This window comes from Heterocephalus glaber, unplaced genomic scaffold, assembly GCF_053883595.1.
Source record: "Heterocephalus glaber isolate CG9 unplaced genomic scaffold, H.glaber_assembly_v1.0 deba00001481, whole genome shotgun sequence".
NCBI lineage: Eukaryota > Metazoa > Chordata > Mammalia > Rodentia > Bathyergidae > Heterocephalus > Heterocephalus glaber.
Window position 1 is genome coordinate 18,271,335 of NW_028258317.1, and position 19,660 is coordinate 18,290,994.

The window sequence follows — 19,660 nt, forward strand, 5'->3', positions numbered from 1 at the left end:
CCCACTGTCTTTTCCCAAGGGAGATCTGTTGCTACTTGTAAAGGTATAACTTTTGTCTGGGTAACTGCTGCAGTCTATAGCCTAGGCTACCAGTATATTAGTTATTCACTCATATATTTATTTATTTTTATTTATTTTTTAGACGGCCTCACTATGTAGTTCAGGCTGGCCTTGAACTCACTATGGATCAAAGTAGTATATGAGTGTGGACTATCTGCTGAAATAATGGAATTAGTCTTGTTAAAATGTTTCTTTGAGCTATGTGAAGTGCTCAGTTTGAAATTTGGCAAGAACATTGTGGTTGTTAGTCTTTTTTTTTGAGACAAGGTCTAGCTATGTAGTTTAGGCTGGCCTTGAACTTTCGTGTGTGTGTGTGTGTGTGTGTGTGTGTGTGTGTATTAGTCTTCTTAAAGTTGTAAGGTTTCTAATGGTGTCCCAGGTGCTTCTAAGGAATGTGCCACCATGCCCAGCTTGGGCTCAAACTTTGGATCCTCCTGCCTTAGCCTCCTAGAGTGCTGGGATTACGGGCATACTTGTGCCATCATGCCCTGGTGAGAAATGTATTTTTTAAAATAATACTGTCACATAGTTTCAAAATTTAAACACACACTATTCTAGGTCTTGCTGAATGATGAAGTCAGCAGTGAAATATAAATGACAATAGAAAAGATAATTATTAGCCTTTATTGGTATTTAGTAGTGTCCTTCCCATAATTACCCTCTACCACCTAGTTTCCCTCATCCCAAGAGACCGCTATTTGTTTGTTTTTGAGAGAGGTCTCACTAGGTATACAGTAGTTCAGGCTGACCTTAAACTCACTATAGAGCTCACCATGTAGTTCAGGCTGGCCTCAAACTCTTGGATCATCCTGCCTCAACCTCCCTTGTGCTGGGATTATGGGCATGTACAACCACGCCTAGCTCCAAGAGACTACTATTATTACTTGTGCAACCTGTCAGATATTTTATGGCTGATAAGCAAATGTATAGCTTTACTATATATCAATTATCCCTCCAGTAAATGGTACCTTTACAAACTGTTCTGTACATTGTTTTATAATTTAACACTGCATTGGAAAACTTTCTTTCTCTTTAATAACATATTGAAGAGTTTACTTACTCTGTAATTGCATAGTATTATTACTTCATTTAAAGGACAACCATAATTTATTTAGCTTGTCCCCATTCTGTTTCTTTGCTGTTATAAACAGTTCTGTAATGAATATATTTATGTTACTTTGTGCTTATACACAATATCTGTAAGAGTAAGTTTCTAGAGGTAGAATTGCTAAATCAGTGTTTGCTTTTTTTTTTTTCTTTCTTTCTTGTTTTGTTTTGGTGCTGGAAATCAAACCCAGGGCATGCTCCTTACTGCTGAAATACATTCCCAGCTCTTTCATTTTGTAGATATAGATCAATGAAGTACAACCAGAAACACCTGGGGAAATTTTTCAGATTTTTTTCACCCCTCTCCCATAACTTGGGAGTTTGTTTTGTTTTTCTATGGATCTAGAATAGAGTTCAGGGAAAGTTCTTAAAGTGATTCTGATATTTATCCCAGGAAAAGAAAGGGGCTGGACCTTTGTAACGTGGAATGTGGCACAAAGAACATATTTAATTTTTTTTTTAATTTTTTTTTTATTTTTTGGTACTGGGGATCGAACTCGGGTCCTTGCACTTGTGTAGCAGGCATTGAAACCACTGAGCTAAATCCCCGGCCCTGCATATTTAATTTTAAAACAGAAGAACATAGGCCAACTGGGGCCCAGAAATGTGATATGACTGTCATCTTATGTTAGAAGTATGTCAGTGGCTGCTTTAATCTACATATCTAAATTACTACTAATTTTAGCATCTTCTCCACCCATGATATTATAGAGTATCCAAGCATTGCAAAATGAATACGTTAATTTTGCAAGTATTGATTAACGGATTCAGAAAAGGCCATAATTGGCAGAGTTGAATTGGGAATTGTTTGTTATGTCACCAAGGGGATGAGTGTGTGAAACACAGATCTTATACAATCTGTGGAAAATGAGAAGACTGCATAGCACTAACAACCTGTTCCCGTGGGTTACGTTGAATCAAGTAGGGAATACAGCTGCTTAGAAACAGCTTAAAATAAAACATTGAAGGCTTATTCTATTCTAGGTTCTGTGCTAGGTGGTGAAGACACTAGAAATATAGAAATAATAATAGCAGTAATGGTAACTACTCTCATTGGGCACTTAACATGTACCAGATATTATACTGTTTTTACAAGTATTTTACAAGAGTTTTATAAATGTTTTTTCATTGATTTCTAACCCTAAGAACTTAGGGACTTTATTGCACTCCCATTTTAAATACATTTTCCTTAAAATGAGTTTCAGAGATGTTAAGCAAGTAACTTGTCAAAGGTCTTAAACATCCTTCATAGGATTGCTTGGAGGTTAGCAAATACAGTGTCTAGGGACACTGCCTGGTATATATTAAATGTTCATTACATATTAGTTGCTATTATTACTGCTGAAGCACAGAGAAAAATACCACTTTTTCCCTGCTAAGACCCACTGTTATGGTTTGTGTCTAGATGTCCCCCCAAAGTCTCATGGTTTTTCAGAGGTGGCTGAATCTAGAGTGTGTGATTGATTCCTGGTGGGGCTAAGCCTGAGGGCACTAGGATTAAGAGCATGAGTCTGCCTACCTTAAGTAGTCTGAATAAGATAAAAGGGGCAGAAAGACTCTCTTGAGGTCCCTTGTTGTCTTTGCTACCTTGTGTGTGCCATGTTGTTTCTCTTCTGCAATGCCTGTTTGCCATCCCTGCCTTGGAGCCAGCTGATTATGGACTGAAACCTCTATAAACTGTAAGCCAAGTAAACCTTTCCCCCTTTAACTTTGGATGTTGGGTATTTTGTCTCAGCAACGAGAGAAAAGTAACTAGGACACCCACCTCCCTCATAGAAGAAAAATACAGTGTTTTTCCTGGGAAAGACTGGTATTCCAGGTAGAAGAGATAGTAGTAAAAGAATTGGTGGTCTGTTTCAGCTGCTCATGGGGTGCTTGGGATAAAATGATAGAAAAGGATGAGAGATGAAAGAAAGCTTCATGTTGGAGGAAAAGCTCTTGAGCTGTCTTGTTTAGTTTTGAGACAGGCTCTTGCTATGTAGTTCAGGCTGGCCTTGAACTGACAGGCCTTGAACAAATAGCAATCCTCCTACTTAACCCTTCTGCTGTGATTACAGGCATGTGCCACCACACTCGGCTTCTTTCTTGGGGTATCTTGAAAGAATGGACCTAACCCATTTTAGTAGGCAGAAGGAGTTAGGATATTTCAAGCAAAGTTACCAGCATTTTTTTATCAGCTTTTTTTTTCATTATTTAGAGAATACTTTATTAGTTTCTGTAATCAAACCCACATAGTCAAGACCTTACATATTTAACACAGTGTGTTACCCCTATACAAATGGGGAAAAAATTAAGTTTAATATTTCTAGACCAATATGGCTGTTGATTTCTGTACAATGCCAACTCAACACAGTAAACTGGGATAACTTTTTCCAAAGTTGACAGCACAGTTAAAGTTTCCAAAAATTCAAATTATATATATATATATATACACGCACACACACACACACACACACACACATATATATATACCAATAATAGCAGTATGTTACTCATCAATATCAGCAGCAGCTTTTCCAGGTTCTGCAGTCATATGAACAAAATTATAGAGACATCCAGCACACTACACTTAAAAAAAAAAGGGCCAGGGATTTAGCTCAGTGGTTCCACCACCTGCCTCGCAACCTCAAGGTCCTGAGTTCAATCTCTGGTACCAAAAAAAAAAAAAAAAAAAAGAACAAAAGAAAGAAAAGAAAAAATACCTAGGAAACAGCAAAGTTCTGTTACTGTTGTAGTACCTGGTACTATTTTTTTTTATTAGCTTCTTAATTATCATCTGGAAAGAAAACATTTTAGAGTAACATCATTAAAAACAGCTCTGAAGCACAAGGTCCTGAGTTCAATCTCCAGTACAAAAACAACAACAACAGGGCCAGAGATTTAGCTCAGTGGTTTTGCCCCCTGCTGCACAAACGCAAGGACCCAAGTTTGATCCCCGGTACCAGAAAAAAAAAAAAAAAACAACTATCACCAAAAACAACAACAACAAAAAACAGCTCTGATTAAGCACAGTCACTACTGCGTATCATAAAGCAGGTACAAGATATTTTACATTCACAGAGGTATGATACAGTACTGTCTTACATCTATAATACTAGAGGATACAATTAAAAAGGCGTTATTTCAGGCTTGATTCTACTTTTCTAGCAGAGGGCCCAGAGGATGATATGACACAGCTCTGTAAAGAAATGTACTTTCTTAGATGGGATTTCTTTTTATTAACGGCACAGTTTAATTATTCATTCTCTTCATGAACATCAGCTAAAAACTGTTTTTAAAAAACTTGGGGTAGGGCCAGGGATTTAGCTTAGTGGTTCCTCCACCTGCCTTGCAAGCGCAAGGACCCAAGTTCGATCCCCGGTACCAAAAAAAAAAAAAGATTTGGGGTAGGGCTGGGAATTTAGCTCAGTGGTTTCTCTGCCTGCCTCACAAGCACAAGGTCCTGAGTTCGATCCTCGGTACCAAAAAAAACCCTGGGAAAACACAAAACAACAGGAAAAAAAAAAAGGATTCATACAAAGATGATTGAGTGAAGGCAAGCAAGACTCAACCTAACTAATATTTTATCAAATCTGTCATGTTTGAAAGGTAAGAGCACCACTGAAGAAAGGAGGTGCCAAGTAGTAGTGCTTCAAAGCTTCAGACCACAATCAAAACACTGCATGCTTTCAAAGAGAAGTAGTAGGCAAACATCACTCGTTTGGGCATGTTCAAGGATGCCAACATCAATATTTAATCATCTGCTCACTCATCCAGGAAGAAGGGGAGATCAGTTACTACTGTACTTTGATTTTGTTCAACCCAATCACCATGTTACAAAAATAGCAAGCTGCCATAGAAAAAAATAAGGCTCCTCTATCCAGCACCAGTTATCTGCAGATCTTCACCTCCAGGCCTATAAACACAAAGAACATAAAGGAGCAAAGATGAAATACTAGAAATAGGAGGAAAATAATACCACACAGGAATAGCTCAGCCTGAACCATGTAGTGGTCCCAGCTAATACATCAGATAGGGTTTCTTTGCTCCCTTTAATCAGCATTTTTAAAAGGCACTGGAGGTGAGATATCGCTGCACATAACCTTTCAGAATGACCAAAATTCAGAGCACTTACCTCACCAAGTACTGACAATGGTACAGAGAAGTGGAAAATCTCACTCATTGCTTTTGGGAATGCAAAATAAAACAGCCACTGTGGAAGACAGTTTGGCAATTTCTAACAAAACTGAGCAGATTCTTACCATATGATCCAGCAATCATACACTTTGGTATTTACCTAGAGGAGCTGAAACTCATGTCCACACAAACTTGTATACAGATGTTTGTAGAAGCTTTATTCATATTTGCCGCAACTTGTAAGCATCAAAGATGTCTTTTATTAGGTGAATGGATAAACTGTTGATTCAGACAATGGGATGTTTTTCACCAGTAAAAAGAAATGAGCCATCAAGCCATGAAAAAACTTGGAGGAAACCTAAATACATATTACAAAGTGAAAGAAGCTAAAACAAAAAGCTACATATATGCTGTATGATTCCAACTATGTAGCATTCTGGAAAAGACACTATGGAGGCAGTAAAAAGATCAGTGATTGCTGGGGAATGAGAGTGTGAAAGATGAATAAGCAGAACATAGAATATTTAGAGCAATGAAAATACTCTTATTCAGATGTGAATATATGTCATTATATATTTGTCTCAATCCATAGACTAATACTAAAGTGAATCCTAATGAACACTATGATGATCATTGTTCGTTAGGTTCATTAATGTGGGAGACTGTACATGTGTAGGCCAAGGGATATTTGGGAAATCTCTGCCTTCTACTCAATTTTATTGTAAATCTAAAACTGCTCTAAAAAGAAATAAAGCTAATAAAATTTAAGGCACAGAAGTGGTATAATTACTGCTATGGAACAAACTACCTCCAAAATTTTGTGGCTTAAAACAATTACTATTTGCTCACAAATTCAGAGCCAGGTACTTGGGTTGGGCTTCATTGGGTAATTTTTCACCTGACTTCATCTGGGGCCACGCCTGTGGCTACAGTCATCTTGTGACACCACTGGGCTAGATGGTCTAAGATGGCTTCTCTTGGATGTCTGCTTTAGTGAGGACTGATGACTGGGCTTCTTCTCACAGCAGCAACAGAAACTGCAAGGACTCTGGAGACCTAGGGATGGATGTCACATTGTTGTTTATATATTCTGTTGGCCAAAGCAAATTATAAGGTCATCCTAGTTGCAGTGGAAAGAGAAATAGACTCCACTTCTTGGTGGAAGGACTGCAAAGAATTTGGGGGGCAGTTTTTAATCCACCACAAATAGAAGAGGGCTGGATGAGTTTATGATGTGTCACTCAGCCCTTTTGGCTTTTCTGTAGCCTAAGTAATATTTCCTGCAAAGTTAACCATTTTAAGCTCTTTGTCTTTTATTACCGTGCCTTCAACTTTTTTTCTGTTTCTCTTAGAAAAACTATAAATTAAAATGAAAATAAAAATTTTACCAGTAATTAATTGAATTTTGAAAACTCTGAGTGATAAAACCATGTTTAAAAAGAGAGTGTAGCCAGAGATGGTGGCACAGGCCTGTATTTCCAGCACTTTGGGTGGCTAAGGCAGTAGGATCCTAACTTCTAGTCTTGGCTGGGTGATCCTATCTCAAAACAATTAAAAATGGCTAGGGAGGTTATTAGTTTCCAGTACCAAAAGGAAAAGAAGAAAGAAAGAAAAGGAAAGGAAGAAGGAAAAGAAAATGTAATTTAAGCTTACTTTTTTGTATTTGCATGAACTTGAACTTGATTAACTCCTATGGAGAACTCAGAGTCCTGACTTTAATATTAGACCAGGAATATGTTATTACACATCATTTGCTAGTATTTAATTAAATATCTGGTATTAAATTTTTTAATCATGTTACTGGGTAACCATTTAAAACCTTGACCAGTATTAATTTCCTAGGTAAATAACCTGATTCATATTCTCTATGGGTAAATATGGATGACCACCTTTTAGAATGATCTAAAATACTGAATTAGTTAATTCTGAATTGATGTTTTTAGTTTTAAGTAACTTTCGCCAGTACTCAGCAAATATAACAGTGATTTTCTCTGAGTTGTATTACTTTATAATCCTTTGTAGTCTGCTATTGAATTCTGCTTTCTATTTTAAGAGTTCATAGCCTTTGTTCATTAATCATTGGAAACAGTTGTGCGACATTCCTTGACATTAAGTTGAACATCTATAATTAGAACTGCTACAATCAGTGGTTGAGAACAAGATTTCAGTAGTTTGTGTCATGTGTTAAGTAGACATTGCAAGGTTAGAAGGAACTCTTAAGAAATAAGTAAGTGATTTGTGTTGTGTGTATGTCTGTGTAACTATTTAAATAGAGTCCGCCAAAAAAATATACATCAGGAAAAGAAAAACTTGTATAAATATTTTACTACTAAATTTATTAAGCTATCATGAGATCAATACAAGTTACCTTTGGGCTTTACAATTACAAGAGGTGCTCCAAGTGGTGGCCATTAGCTTCCAGGGATTTATTAGTATGCCAAGCTGCTGAAATGTGTATACATTTTTTTGGCAGACTCTGTAGTTAAAAGTGTCTTTATTAAGCAGATGAACAAATTATATCTGTTATTATAAATTCGTAAGTTATACAAACCATCTTTCCTTTATGCCAGTCACTGAAAACTTGAGATGATAAAATATATTTCTACATGTCTTTTCATGCCTTTTTGGGGGTAGGGTTGAAACAGAGTCTTACTATGTATTCTAGGCTGGCTTTGAACTCTTTGTAGCCAAGGTGGCCTCAAACTTAAAATTCTCCTCCCTCGGCCTCCAAAGTGCTGGGATTACATATGTGTGTCACCATGCCTGGCTCTCTTCATTTTTAAAGGAAATTTTTATTACATATACTCTTATTTTAAATGAATGACTTGTTCCCCCTCTCTCTCTTCAGAATATATAAAAACCTATTCACAAAAATGGCATCCTGGTTATATGAATGTCTTTGTGAAGCTGAACTTGCACGGTATTATCCTCATTTTACTGCCCTTGGCCTTCAGAAAATAGATGAATTAGCCAAGGTTACAATGAAAGACTACTCTAAATTGGGAGTCCGTGACATGAATGACCGCAAACGTCTCTTCCAGCTGATCAAAATCATTAAGATTATGCAGGAAGAGGAGAAAACAGTCAGTAGCCCAGACCATCCTTTTCAGACAAGCAACCAGTACATTAAGACTCAGGAATTCAGATCTGGCCCTCGAAGACAACTACAGTTTGACTCTCCTGTTGACAACAAAGACAGAACTGCTAGCAAAAATGGCTTTGAAATGCATAATATATCAGATTTCCCTGCAAATGAACAGAAGTCCGCTTACCTAAAAGTGCTAGAACACATGATACCAGATGATTCCCAGTACCATACGAAAATGCAAACTCTGAATGCCACAGCTGCTGATTCCTATGTGCAAACAGAAACTAATGCTTCACTGTTTTCATCACATCTCTTTTCTCCATTTATGGGAAATTGTGATATTCCCATTATTCAGAGAGTTTCTCATGTTTCAGGGTATAACTATGGAATCCCTCAATCTTGTATCAGGTAATAATTTTTATTTTTACTTTTTTTTTTTTGAGGGCAGTTTGCCTCAGACAAGGGCAGGCCTCTCCATGACTAGAAGAGAGCAACTACTATTACAGGAAATAAATATAACAGAAATTATAGTGAACAGGTTAGCTTTTGTTCACTATAATAGAAATACTATAATATAGTAGAATAGAAATACTATACCTGGGTGGAGAAAAATTAAGGAATTGAAACTGTCCAGATGGGAGAAAGATGATATTGTTCATGTGCATCAAACAACTGCTACTTGCCAAGATCTGCTGTTATTCCTATAGTAGACCTATTTCTATTATTTATTATAGTGTAACATGATACATCTAGTGCATACATCAAAGTAAATAATTAACTGGCCTTTTGCAATGGTAAAAAATTGTACAAGTCACAAGATTGTTTAAAGCCTATCAAATTCACTTAAAACAACCAAGGGTCTTACAGCTTAGTTAAAAGAAAAGAGCATGTAGTTAAATTAAGTAGGTCATTGGAGCACATAGTTCATCTGGACGTATTGAAATATGATCTTAATTTAGAGTGCTTATAATTTTACAATTCTGGCCCTGGAAAAACAAGATTTTGATGTATTACAAAGACTAAGGCACTTTTGGTGGCAAATAGAGCTTGAGAGTCAGAATAATAAGTTATTTTCACCTAGTGCTTCAAGTTGGGATTTAAAATAAGTTCCTTAAGAGAAGAGATACTGAGTAATCCCTAATATTAACAGTGATATAATAGAAAATATATTCTTTTAAAAAATTATAGGGCACTGTGTTCTCTCTTGTATGTGGCCCACCCTTATGCTGTAGGTTCCTACTTTTATGTGGCCCAAACTCACTCTGTAGAGCCTGTTTCTTTTCCTACCTTAATAAAAGTTTTCTACCATTAAAAAACATTTTCTGCTTATAATTAACACCACACCACGCTCTTTTTTTTTTTTTGTACCGGGGATTGAACTCGGGTCCTCGCACTTGCACAGCAGGCGATGAAACCACTGAGCTAAATCCCTGGCCCCTAAAAAACATTTTCTAACATTAAAAACAAAACCAAAAAATTATATTCCTTGTTTTTTATTTTTAAAGCAACGTATGTGAGTTATTGGAAAACAAAATTCATTTTTAATCTTTTTTTTTTTAGTACCGGGGATCGAACTCGGATCCTTCCACTTGCACAGCGGGCGGTGACACCACTGAGCTAAATCCCCAGCTTTTAAAGTGCTGTTGTTTGGGCCAGGGATTTAGCTCAGTGGTTTCACCACCTGCTGCGCAAGCTCAAGGACCCGAGTTCGATTCCCCGTACCAAAAAAGGAAAAAAAACTGCTGTGGTACATACCTTAAGACCTATTTATATCTGGTCTTATATTGGCTAAGGTTCCAGATGACCTCATAACCAGTTCTTTTACTCCAAAAAAAAAAAAAGACTCAGTTTTAAAGATTAAAAGTATCTGTAGTAGTTTGAAATATGTAAGTGTACTTTATAATGTTTCTGAAAACTTTTATTTTTGGTTTGATCTAATGGCAAATAGAGCATTTAGTACAGTACTGTTCTCTTTTAATTGTGAGAGAACTAGATTGTTCCATGACTGTGAATCCAGGATAATTGCTGTCCTGTTGTTCAGCTCAGCAATAAAAGCAAATCTTTTTGAATATTACAGTCTTTTATTGAACAACACATAGAAATCTAAATTGGATTTATAAATAAAAATAGAACTTTGTGTTATTTAACATTATCAATGATAGAATGCATATTTAGCTTAAATATTGCCATTATATTTATTTGAAAAATGTTAAGTACTGTCTCTGTTAGGTCTGACTCTAGTATAAAAATAATTAGGATATTTGGAAGCTCTTAGACTCTTAGAGGGCAGGCTGAGTGGGATGACAGATATAAACTACCTATGCTGCCCTAGGTGCTCTTATACACAATTATACATACAAACCCAGAGTGAAGGCTCTTCAACTGAGCTTTCTCACATTAGCTCACTTCCCATTTTATATTAGAGAATTGAATGTAAGAAAGTACATTTCCCCTAATATCCCTCAGACCCCAAATAGTAGTAAGGATTTTCGAACACTAAAAAACCAACTTACCAACTTAAAACTTGCCATTAGGAGTCATCATATCCAAAGAGCTTTCTTTTTGGATACCTCACATCAGGTTTTTGCTTTTCAGATAGTTCAAAAGTTCAAATACTTTTCAAAAGTTTAAATTATTGGCCTTAGAATTTTAACTAAAGTCTAATGCATTTAGAAAACTGGTTGCCCTGACTTAATTAACATCTTAAATAGTTCTAACTCCAGTTGTATTAACTCTTTGCATGTCGTAGTTTATTCTATGGAAGATTGGGCATTTAAACCATTGTCTTTTAGATTATGCATTCCTTTTTGCCCTTTTTAACTTAAAAAGTAATTCTATTTTGAGACAGTGTCTCACTAAGTTTTCAGGTGAGGCTTGAGTATGCCTCAGCCTCAGCCTCCCAAGTAACTGCGATGATAGGTGTGTGCTGAGCTGAAATCAACATTTTATTGTATCATTTTAACAACAGTTTTGTGTCAGAAGTCTTAGAGCTGAAATGAGTGTTAGGGTTCAGTTTGTTTATTTGGGGGTTTTTGTTTTTTTGCAAGGCAATGGGTGGTGCAGGGTAGGAATGGAGATGGAAGTACTCAGGAGCCCTAATAAAAGAACTATCTCATTGGTGCTTTAGTGTGTTATTAAAAATTCACTATGCCCAGTATATAAGATGTACTAATACTTTGACCTCTTACATAGCCTTATCTTATTATTAAAAATTAAAGCCTATTTATAAACAAATGTCAGACAGAACACCTCAGAGAAAGAGAATCCTTGGACTGAGATGGAGAAAATCAGAGTTTGTGTTCGAAAACGACCTCTCGGTGTAAGGGAGGTACGTCGTGGAGAAATTAATATTATTACTGTAGAAGACAAAGAAACTCTACTTGTACATGAGAAAAAAGAAGCAGTTGACCTCACACAGTATATAATGCAGGTATGATGTTTTCCTTCTGTGTTTGGAATCAGTATTATCAAGTATGTTAATTTAATACCTTTTGTTTAAATGGTTCCATAAATTTCTAAAATCCAGTTTCTGGTTTGGCATTAAATCATTGATTGTTTGGCCCTTCATTTTTTTTAAAAGTATGGTGTAGTAGGTTATACAAAAATGTAATTCCTCTATTCTTGTGTGATGGAACTAAATCATACATTCACCTAACGCATTTTATGTGAATTTATACATAACCAACAAAGAGGAGGGGAAGAAAATAAAAATAATTTTTTGAGACAGGGTATCATTATTTAGTTCAGGCTGGCCTTGAACTCACTGTGTAGCCTTGGCTGGCCTTTAACTAACAGCAGTCCTCCTGCCTCAGCCTCCCAAGTGCTGGGATGCAGTGTGAACCACCATGCCTGGCATAAAATAATTTAAATAAGTGGTTGTCATCAGGACAAGTCACTAAACATGTGCCTCAGAGTGACTGTGAGATGGTCAGTCACGTATTTGGACTCTATTCTTGCCTACATCTCACAATGTGAGCTTGTCACTGTGATGAGTGTAAGTCTTGAGTTTAATGATGGACAATATCTTGTTGACCAACAAGGCTCCAGATAGCAGCCAACTGCTTATTTTGATTTTCAGCTACCTTGGGCTTAGATTTAACTGGTGGAAATGGGGGTCTGATAAGGCCAGTTTGTACAGGGTAGCTTGCAATGAGTAAATATAATCCATATGTTTTCGTATCTAACATGTAAGGGCTAAATAAAACATTGTTAGCTAAGGCACATAAAAATGTTTATTTTCTGTTAAAATATTATGGAAAAGGTTTGTTATTGAACTAAGCTAGTAGGTACCCTTGCAATAACTCTTCATTGTCATAGGGAAGCAGCAAATTCCACAGATGGGAGAAATCATGTTTTTTGATACTTGTAAATCTGTGTTACTAGGTACTCCTAAAATTGTGAAACAGTTGTGAATGATCAAAAACAGCAGGTTATCTACCAGATGTAAAGATTTTGGAATTCAGTTTGTATTGCTCTGAATCTGCCTCCTTAAACCTTATTAGGAGGCTGGGGATTTAGCTCAGTGGCACCATGCCTGCCTTGCAAGCGCAAGGTCCTAAGTTTGACCTCTGGTGCCGCAAAAAAAAAAACCCTTCATATTATATTTATTCTCTTATTCTCTTTCTCTTCTTCTCTTGGTTTACCACCCATAAACTGATAGAAAGCAAAAAAAAAAAAAAAGATGAGTAATCTGGGGTGCTAGCAATCCACCTTAGCTGATATCTTACCCTATAAGAATAAATCCTTTAACACTGAAGTCAAGTTGTTAAAATGTCCCTCACACCTTCATTGTTCTTTTTCTTTGATGAGCAAAATTGGGTTTCCTTTTGACACTTAGAGTAATCCACCAAGTCCTTCTGTGGGCAGTAAATTACCAGGCCACTGTTTAACCAACCCAATCACTTTAACAGCCTTATTGATTGCTGATCAATGCACAGTCTATTAGGTTTTAGTGGGAGGTATTTATTTTGAAGATGGTCAAATGACCAGTTAGTTCTAATGCTATCTAGTTCCATGGCTAGTTATACCCACAGTAATAGTTCTATCCAATCACTGTCTACCCAAGACTTCCTTAATGATGCTTCAATCACAGTAATTCCCTCAAGGAGGCATCATCGTATCTTTTGTATTTTTCCATTATCCCTAAACACAATAAACTTACTTTTTTATCATTACCATTGGTCAATATGTATTGAATACCTATAGTTTCCATGGCATTTCCTCTGCTGTTTAAACTTTGGACCTTTGTTCTCATAGGTCAAAATCCTTAACTGTCAATGCTATAACATAGAAGTATTGGGAGAACTTTTTCTCTTTTCGTTTCTCGAAGAAAAAGAAGGTTCATAGCAAACTTGGTGCTAAATAAATATTGATTCTCAATTCTTTGAGTCTTATTTTTATTTACTCAGGGATTAAAACAATAGGTGTTTGTCTAATCAAATATCCTATCTTTTCAAATCTTGTTACTTAGTAAATACGATTATTATACATGTAGTGTGCTATATCCTTTTAACCATTAAGTTTTATAATATCAGCATAATGAGTGAAAAAACAAGAAAATCAAATAGTTGTTTGTTTGTTTGCTTTGAGACAAAGTCTTGATATATAGTCCAGGCTGATGAACTTACAGTGATCCTCCTGCCTCAGCCTCCCAAGTTCTGGGATTAAAGGTCATCTGGCCCTCTCTCTGTCTCTCTCTCTCTCTCTCTTTCTCTCTTTCTCTTTCTTTCTTTTTTTCTTCAGTAGTGGGAATCAAGCCAAAGCCCTCACACATGATAGGCAAATGCTGTCACTGAGCTGTATCTCCAGCCTCCCTTCCAATTTTTTAAAGAAAAGTATATTAAGAAAAAGATTGCACTGAAATATACCAAAAAGTTAACAGTGTTTATCTCTGAGTATCAAAACTTGAAATTCTGGCTTTCTTTTCTATAGTTCTCCATATTTTTAATGCTTTCTACAACCATCTGTGTCACTTTTATATTAAAAAATAAAAACTTGTGCTTGCTTCAGCAGCACATATACTAAAAAATAAAAACTTAAATAGCATAGATTCACTTATATTAAAATCAAGTAGTACAAAAGGGTGTACAGTAAATAGTAACTCTTATTTCAACCTCCATTTCTTCCTTGAAGGAAATTATTGTTACACATTTTACGTATGTCTTTCCAGGGGTATCTTATAAATACATATTACTGTACTTTCATAATCTAAAAAATACTTTATGAATTGTTTTTACTTTTGTTTTTGTTTTTTGGTACTGGGGATCAAACTCAGGACCTTGCGTTTGCAAGGCAGGCATGGTGCCACTGAGCTAAATCCCCAGCCCTGGTTTATATATCTTAACTACAGTAATATTTCATTTCACACAGTTTACATGAAAGATTATTTGCAAAAGTATTAAAAACATCATCTAAATCCTACTGAAAGGAAAGATACTAATTCTGTTAATAAATACTTTGCCAATCCTTATTCAAGAGCTAAAGTTATTCATGACAGTATATAAAGAAGGAAGAATTGCCATATTCTCAGAGAAATGAAAGGAAACCAGAAAAATGTATTTATACACTTAACTTGGTTTTTCCCTTTATTTTCTTGAGAACTACAAATATACATGTCTTCTTTTTTTGTTTGTTTGTATGTTTTACAGAGCTAGGGAATCAAACCCAAGGCCTTGTACATGCTAGGCAAGTACTTAATCACTGAATACACTCCTAGATCCTGTGTCTTTTTCTTTCTTTCTTTTGATCATTTTCCTTTGATCTCATAAAGGTCTATGGTGATATTTGAGCAATAAATTCATTTTTTCCCTACTTAGATACTAGATATGAGTTAGATATAAATACTGTTTGTTAAAACCATATTTTACAAATATATTTAACTCTTATTGACTTAAGCTTGATCAAAAGTTTTTTGGGGTTTTTTTTGGTAAGTGGGATCGAACTCAGGACCTTGCGCTTGTGAGGCACGCGCCGGAACCACTGAGCTAAATCCCCAGCCCAGGCTTGATCAAAAGTATAGTGAACCCCCGTGAACCTATCACTGAGCTTCAATACTTACCATCACATTTTTAAAAGCATTAAAAGTTTATAGTTTTTTAAGGGGGGGCATCATTCTGCACAGCCTTGTTATCACACTTTTAACTCTTGGAAGCTTTTTCTAAATGATAAACTTGGCTTTGTGGTCTCATTTTTTCACAGATGACCTAACAAATTTCCATTCCAATGTAATTAATCCTAAATAAAAGAGAATTGAGGGCTGGGGATTTAGCTCAGTGGTTCCGCCACCTGCCTCACAAGCCCAAGGGCCCAAGTTCGATCCCCGGTACAAAAGAAAAAAAAGAGAGAGAATTGAACCTGGACCAGAATGATCCACCTTAAATTGACCCAAATCCAATTTTTGTAATCTCTCTATACAATTTTTTCTTTTTTCTTTTTTTTTTTTTTTTTTGGTACCGGGGGTCAAACTCGGGTCCTTGCGCTTGTGTAGCAGGCGACGAAACCACTGAGCTAAATCCCCGGCCCTATACAATTTTTCCTTAACTGGATATTTAGAGCAAGCCCAAAAGGTGGCAGAAAGCCAGGCCTAGATATCTCTCATTCATTGTGTATATCGTTGTGCTACAGTCAGGCCTGAAATTATTAGAATTTTTTACTTAGATATAGTTGGGTTGCCAACATTGTAAACCCCTAAATTCAACAAACACTGTAATTACAACTGCTGAAGTAATGCTTTCCAGACCCAATGTAATGGGATCGCCTATCTCTCCTTTCCCCCATTACCATAATTTTTAAAATTTTGAAATCATTTTAGAGCCCTTTATGCTGGGCATGGTAGTACACACCTATAATCCTAGCACTCAGGAGGCAGAGGCAGGATCATCCTCTGAGTTTGAGGCCAGTCTGGGCTACATAATGAGTTCAAGGCCAGCCTGAACTACATAGTGAGACTCTGTCTCCAAAAAAAAAAACCTACAACAACAAAATTTTCTCTCTACATCCAATCAGTTGCCAAATTTGTAATCTCCTTATTTCTATTATCATCTATTTAGACCCTTCTTCCCCACTCCCACCCCAGTACTAGGGACTGAACCCAAGGCCTCACAGTGAGCTACATCCCCAGCCCATTTTATTTATTTTTATTTTTATTTTATTGTACTGGGAATTGAAATTGAATCCAGGGCCTTTGCACTGAGCTACATCACCAGGGTTTTTTGTTTGCTTTTTTGTGCTTTTTGTTTTGAGACAAGGTCTTGCTAAATTGCCCAAATTAGCCTTGAATTTGCAATTCTCCTGTGTCTCTCCTTCCCCATTAGCTGGGATTACAGGCATGTGCCACCATGCCAGCTAATTTAGACCCTTCTTGCCTCACCACTATCCCATCTATTCATATAGTGAAGCCAGATTAATCTTCCAGGAACATGGCTGAGATTATCTTCCTCCTTTGCAAAGTTTTTTTCACTGTCTCCCACTGTTTATGAAATTAAACATGAACATTCTGTTACCTACTTGAGGCTGGTGTCCCAAGACCTCTGCAACATAGGCTTAACTCGTTATTCTAGCCTTCTGTGTCACCTTTCCTATATTTCAGCTACATTGAATCCTGACTGATCCTTAAACATTAATTAAACATGCAGTTCCTTGAGCTTTCTGACTCTTTATTCATACTTACCCTGTGCCTTGAATACTTTCCCTCCCTTTACCTCTCAAATTCCTCTTCTTCCCCCATGGTCCATTCTCAATGCACTTTTTCATAATCTCTTTCCCAATCAGACAGAATGTTTTTTCCTTTGAGTCCCATGCTGCTGCTTTATAGTCATTTGTGTATTTGTCATTTGTATATATCTTTAGGGGTTGAGGTAAGGTAACTTCTATATCTTTTGGCTCTTTCAAGTGCCTACTGCCATATACATTGTATCAGCTGAACAGTAAATATTATGGAACTAAAAGCTAAGTCATGTAACCTATAAAATGGAAATTCCCTAGAATTCCTCCAGGCTTTCAAATATACTGGCCTACACTACATCGACAGCCCTGACTTTTTTGAAAAAAATAACTTTTTAGAAATAGAAATGGAGCCGGGGATGGTGGTACACACCTGTAATTCCAGCACTTAGGAGGCTGAGGAAGGAGGATCACTGAGTTCGAGGCCAGCCTGAACTACATAGCAAGACCCTGTCTCAAAAAACCATATATATATTTTTTTCTTAGTTCCTTTTCTCTCACTGAGACAAAATACACAACACCCAAAGTTAAAAGGAGAAAAGGCTTATTAAGCTCACAATTTGTAGAGGTTTCAGTCCATAATTGCCTGGCTCCAAAGCAGAATGGCATCACAGAGGAGAAAAAGTTCATGGCAGGCAGAGGTAGCAAAAGCAACAAGGGACAACCACAGCTCTTTCTATCCCTTATATTTTATCCAGGCTACTTAGGGCAGGTAACACTCACCCTTAATCCTAGTGCCCTTGATCCTAGCATTGCACCATGAATCAATCCCAGCATCACATACTCTAGTTCCAGCCACCTCGGAAAAAGCCCCACCTATGAACACATGAGGCTTTGGAGGACATCCAGACACAAGCGATGATGGGGGAGGGGTTATATACAATAAGATGCACATATAAGTATTCATGTTTGATGAGTTTGATAGCTGTATATCCCTATAGAATTGAGTTTTCCCAGACATAAAGAGGAATGGTTCACTCTTGTGCTCATCAAATTACTTCCCTTAAGAAAACAAAAATCATATGCCTAAGTTTCTACATTGTAAGAACATGGCTATAGATATCTCAAGTAAAAGCAGGCCCTGTCATTTAACGATTACTGCTTATCTGAGTTTATCATGGTCACTTGCTATTATTTTAAAATGTATTTAGGCCTTTATCATGTGCTACCTAGAATAGTAGTGAAGAAAATCAGAAAGCATCTCTTTCTATGAAAATGAAATTTATTTTTCAGCATGTTTTTTATTTTGATGAAGTCTTTGGTGAGGCCTGCACCAATCGAGATGTATACATGAAGACTACTCACCCCCTCATTCAGCATATTTTCAATGGGTGAGAAAAATTATTTGCTTTTCTTGCTTTTTGTTTTCTAGTTTCCATAAATCATTCCTTTGTAAATATCACTTGTGCTTTTTAGTTCTTTTGAATGAAACATGAATTTGTATTTTGATTTATTGAATTTAAATTAGACTCTTCTGGAAAAGTATAATGTCTCAATTTATAGGATTTGCCAAGCATTCAGAAATTTGTGGCAAAATTCCCTTTTATACTGATGTTGTTTCTCTGTTTAGTGGAACAATGTATGCTGTCAACAATTTAATTTTATCCAAGTCTTCAGAAACAAGGTTTAAGTGGTTTGATAATAGGGATAACACATTCTGGCTAGAGTATTTTTATTTTAAGTTATACATATACTTTAGTTAAGGCTTTTAGTTTACATTTGGCCACCTCAAAGTAGTTGTAACATTAGGTTGGTCAGTTTAAATACTGTGGCTTCTTGTTGGGTAGACACACAATCTTTACAACCAAACATTAATGCAGATAAAGCAACAAGGCATTGTTAAATAAAACAGCAAGTTACTGCAAATTAGGCCTTCTGACCAATTACACATGATTAAAATTACTTCCCACATTCCCATCCACAGTACTCATCCACCATTTAACATCTCAACCAAAACGTTACACATATGAAACAATCACTAACAGGCAAAAATACTAAACCTATATATTTGGTATTGCAAATACACTTATGCATGCACAAGCAAGGAATTCACAGTGAGAAGCTATAGCTGCAGAAGCCTGAAAGTTATTTATAAAAATTGTTAAATCTTTAAAAAATTGTTTGAAAATATACACTTCTTGTTGTAGATTCCTACTGTACACACAACTATAAGTATTATTCTGTATATAAACAAAAAAGAAAACATATAAGGAAATTTGAAAAGTCTGGACATTTCCTTCCCAACAGATGTTAAAGGTAGTGTCTTTAAGACATTACACTGAAAGGACTATCAATTTTAAAGACAAGATCACTGTCTCCACAGGTTGTAAAAAAATTTTTTTAACTATATAGGTGTGCTAATCAAAGTGCTTATTTTGTACAATACAGTGATAATGACCTTAATTTTTAAAAATTACAATAAGCTACAAGTATCAAAGAAGTGAAGTTATCGATAGTAGTCTATATAGGAGCTCTTTGGACTTTTTTTTTATTATGCTAAACTAATGGTGCTTTTAGGATTTACATTATTGTGCTCTCCAATACAAAGAATGGGGTGTGTTAAAGTAT

The 19,660-nt window shown here is 36.1% G+C and overlaps 1 protein-coding gene across 3 annotated transcripts in view; it reads left to right on the forward strand.

Moving 5' to 3' along the window:
* The window catches only part of Kif24 (kinesin family member 24), a 99,218-nt gene that overhangs the window by 27,259 nt on the left and 52,299 nt on the right, over nt 1-19,660 (forward strand). For 2 of the 3 annotated variants that reach the window (XM_021252972.2, XM_013069672.3), the window contains exons 2-4: nt 8,132-8,779; nt 11,612-11,801; nt 18,326-18,423. In XM_021252972.2, coding sequence (XP_021108631.1) covers nt 8,157-8,779; nt 11,612-11,801; nt 18,326-18,423 — 911 coding nt within the window. In that variant the 5' untranslated portion in view covers nt 8,132-8,156. Of the gene's footprint in view, nt 1-7,425; nt 7,511-8,131; nt 8,780-11,611; nt 11,802-18,325; nt 18,424-19,660 lie in introns of those variants that run through there. The other variant, XM_021252973.2, reaches the window with a different exon arrangement.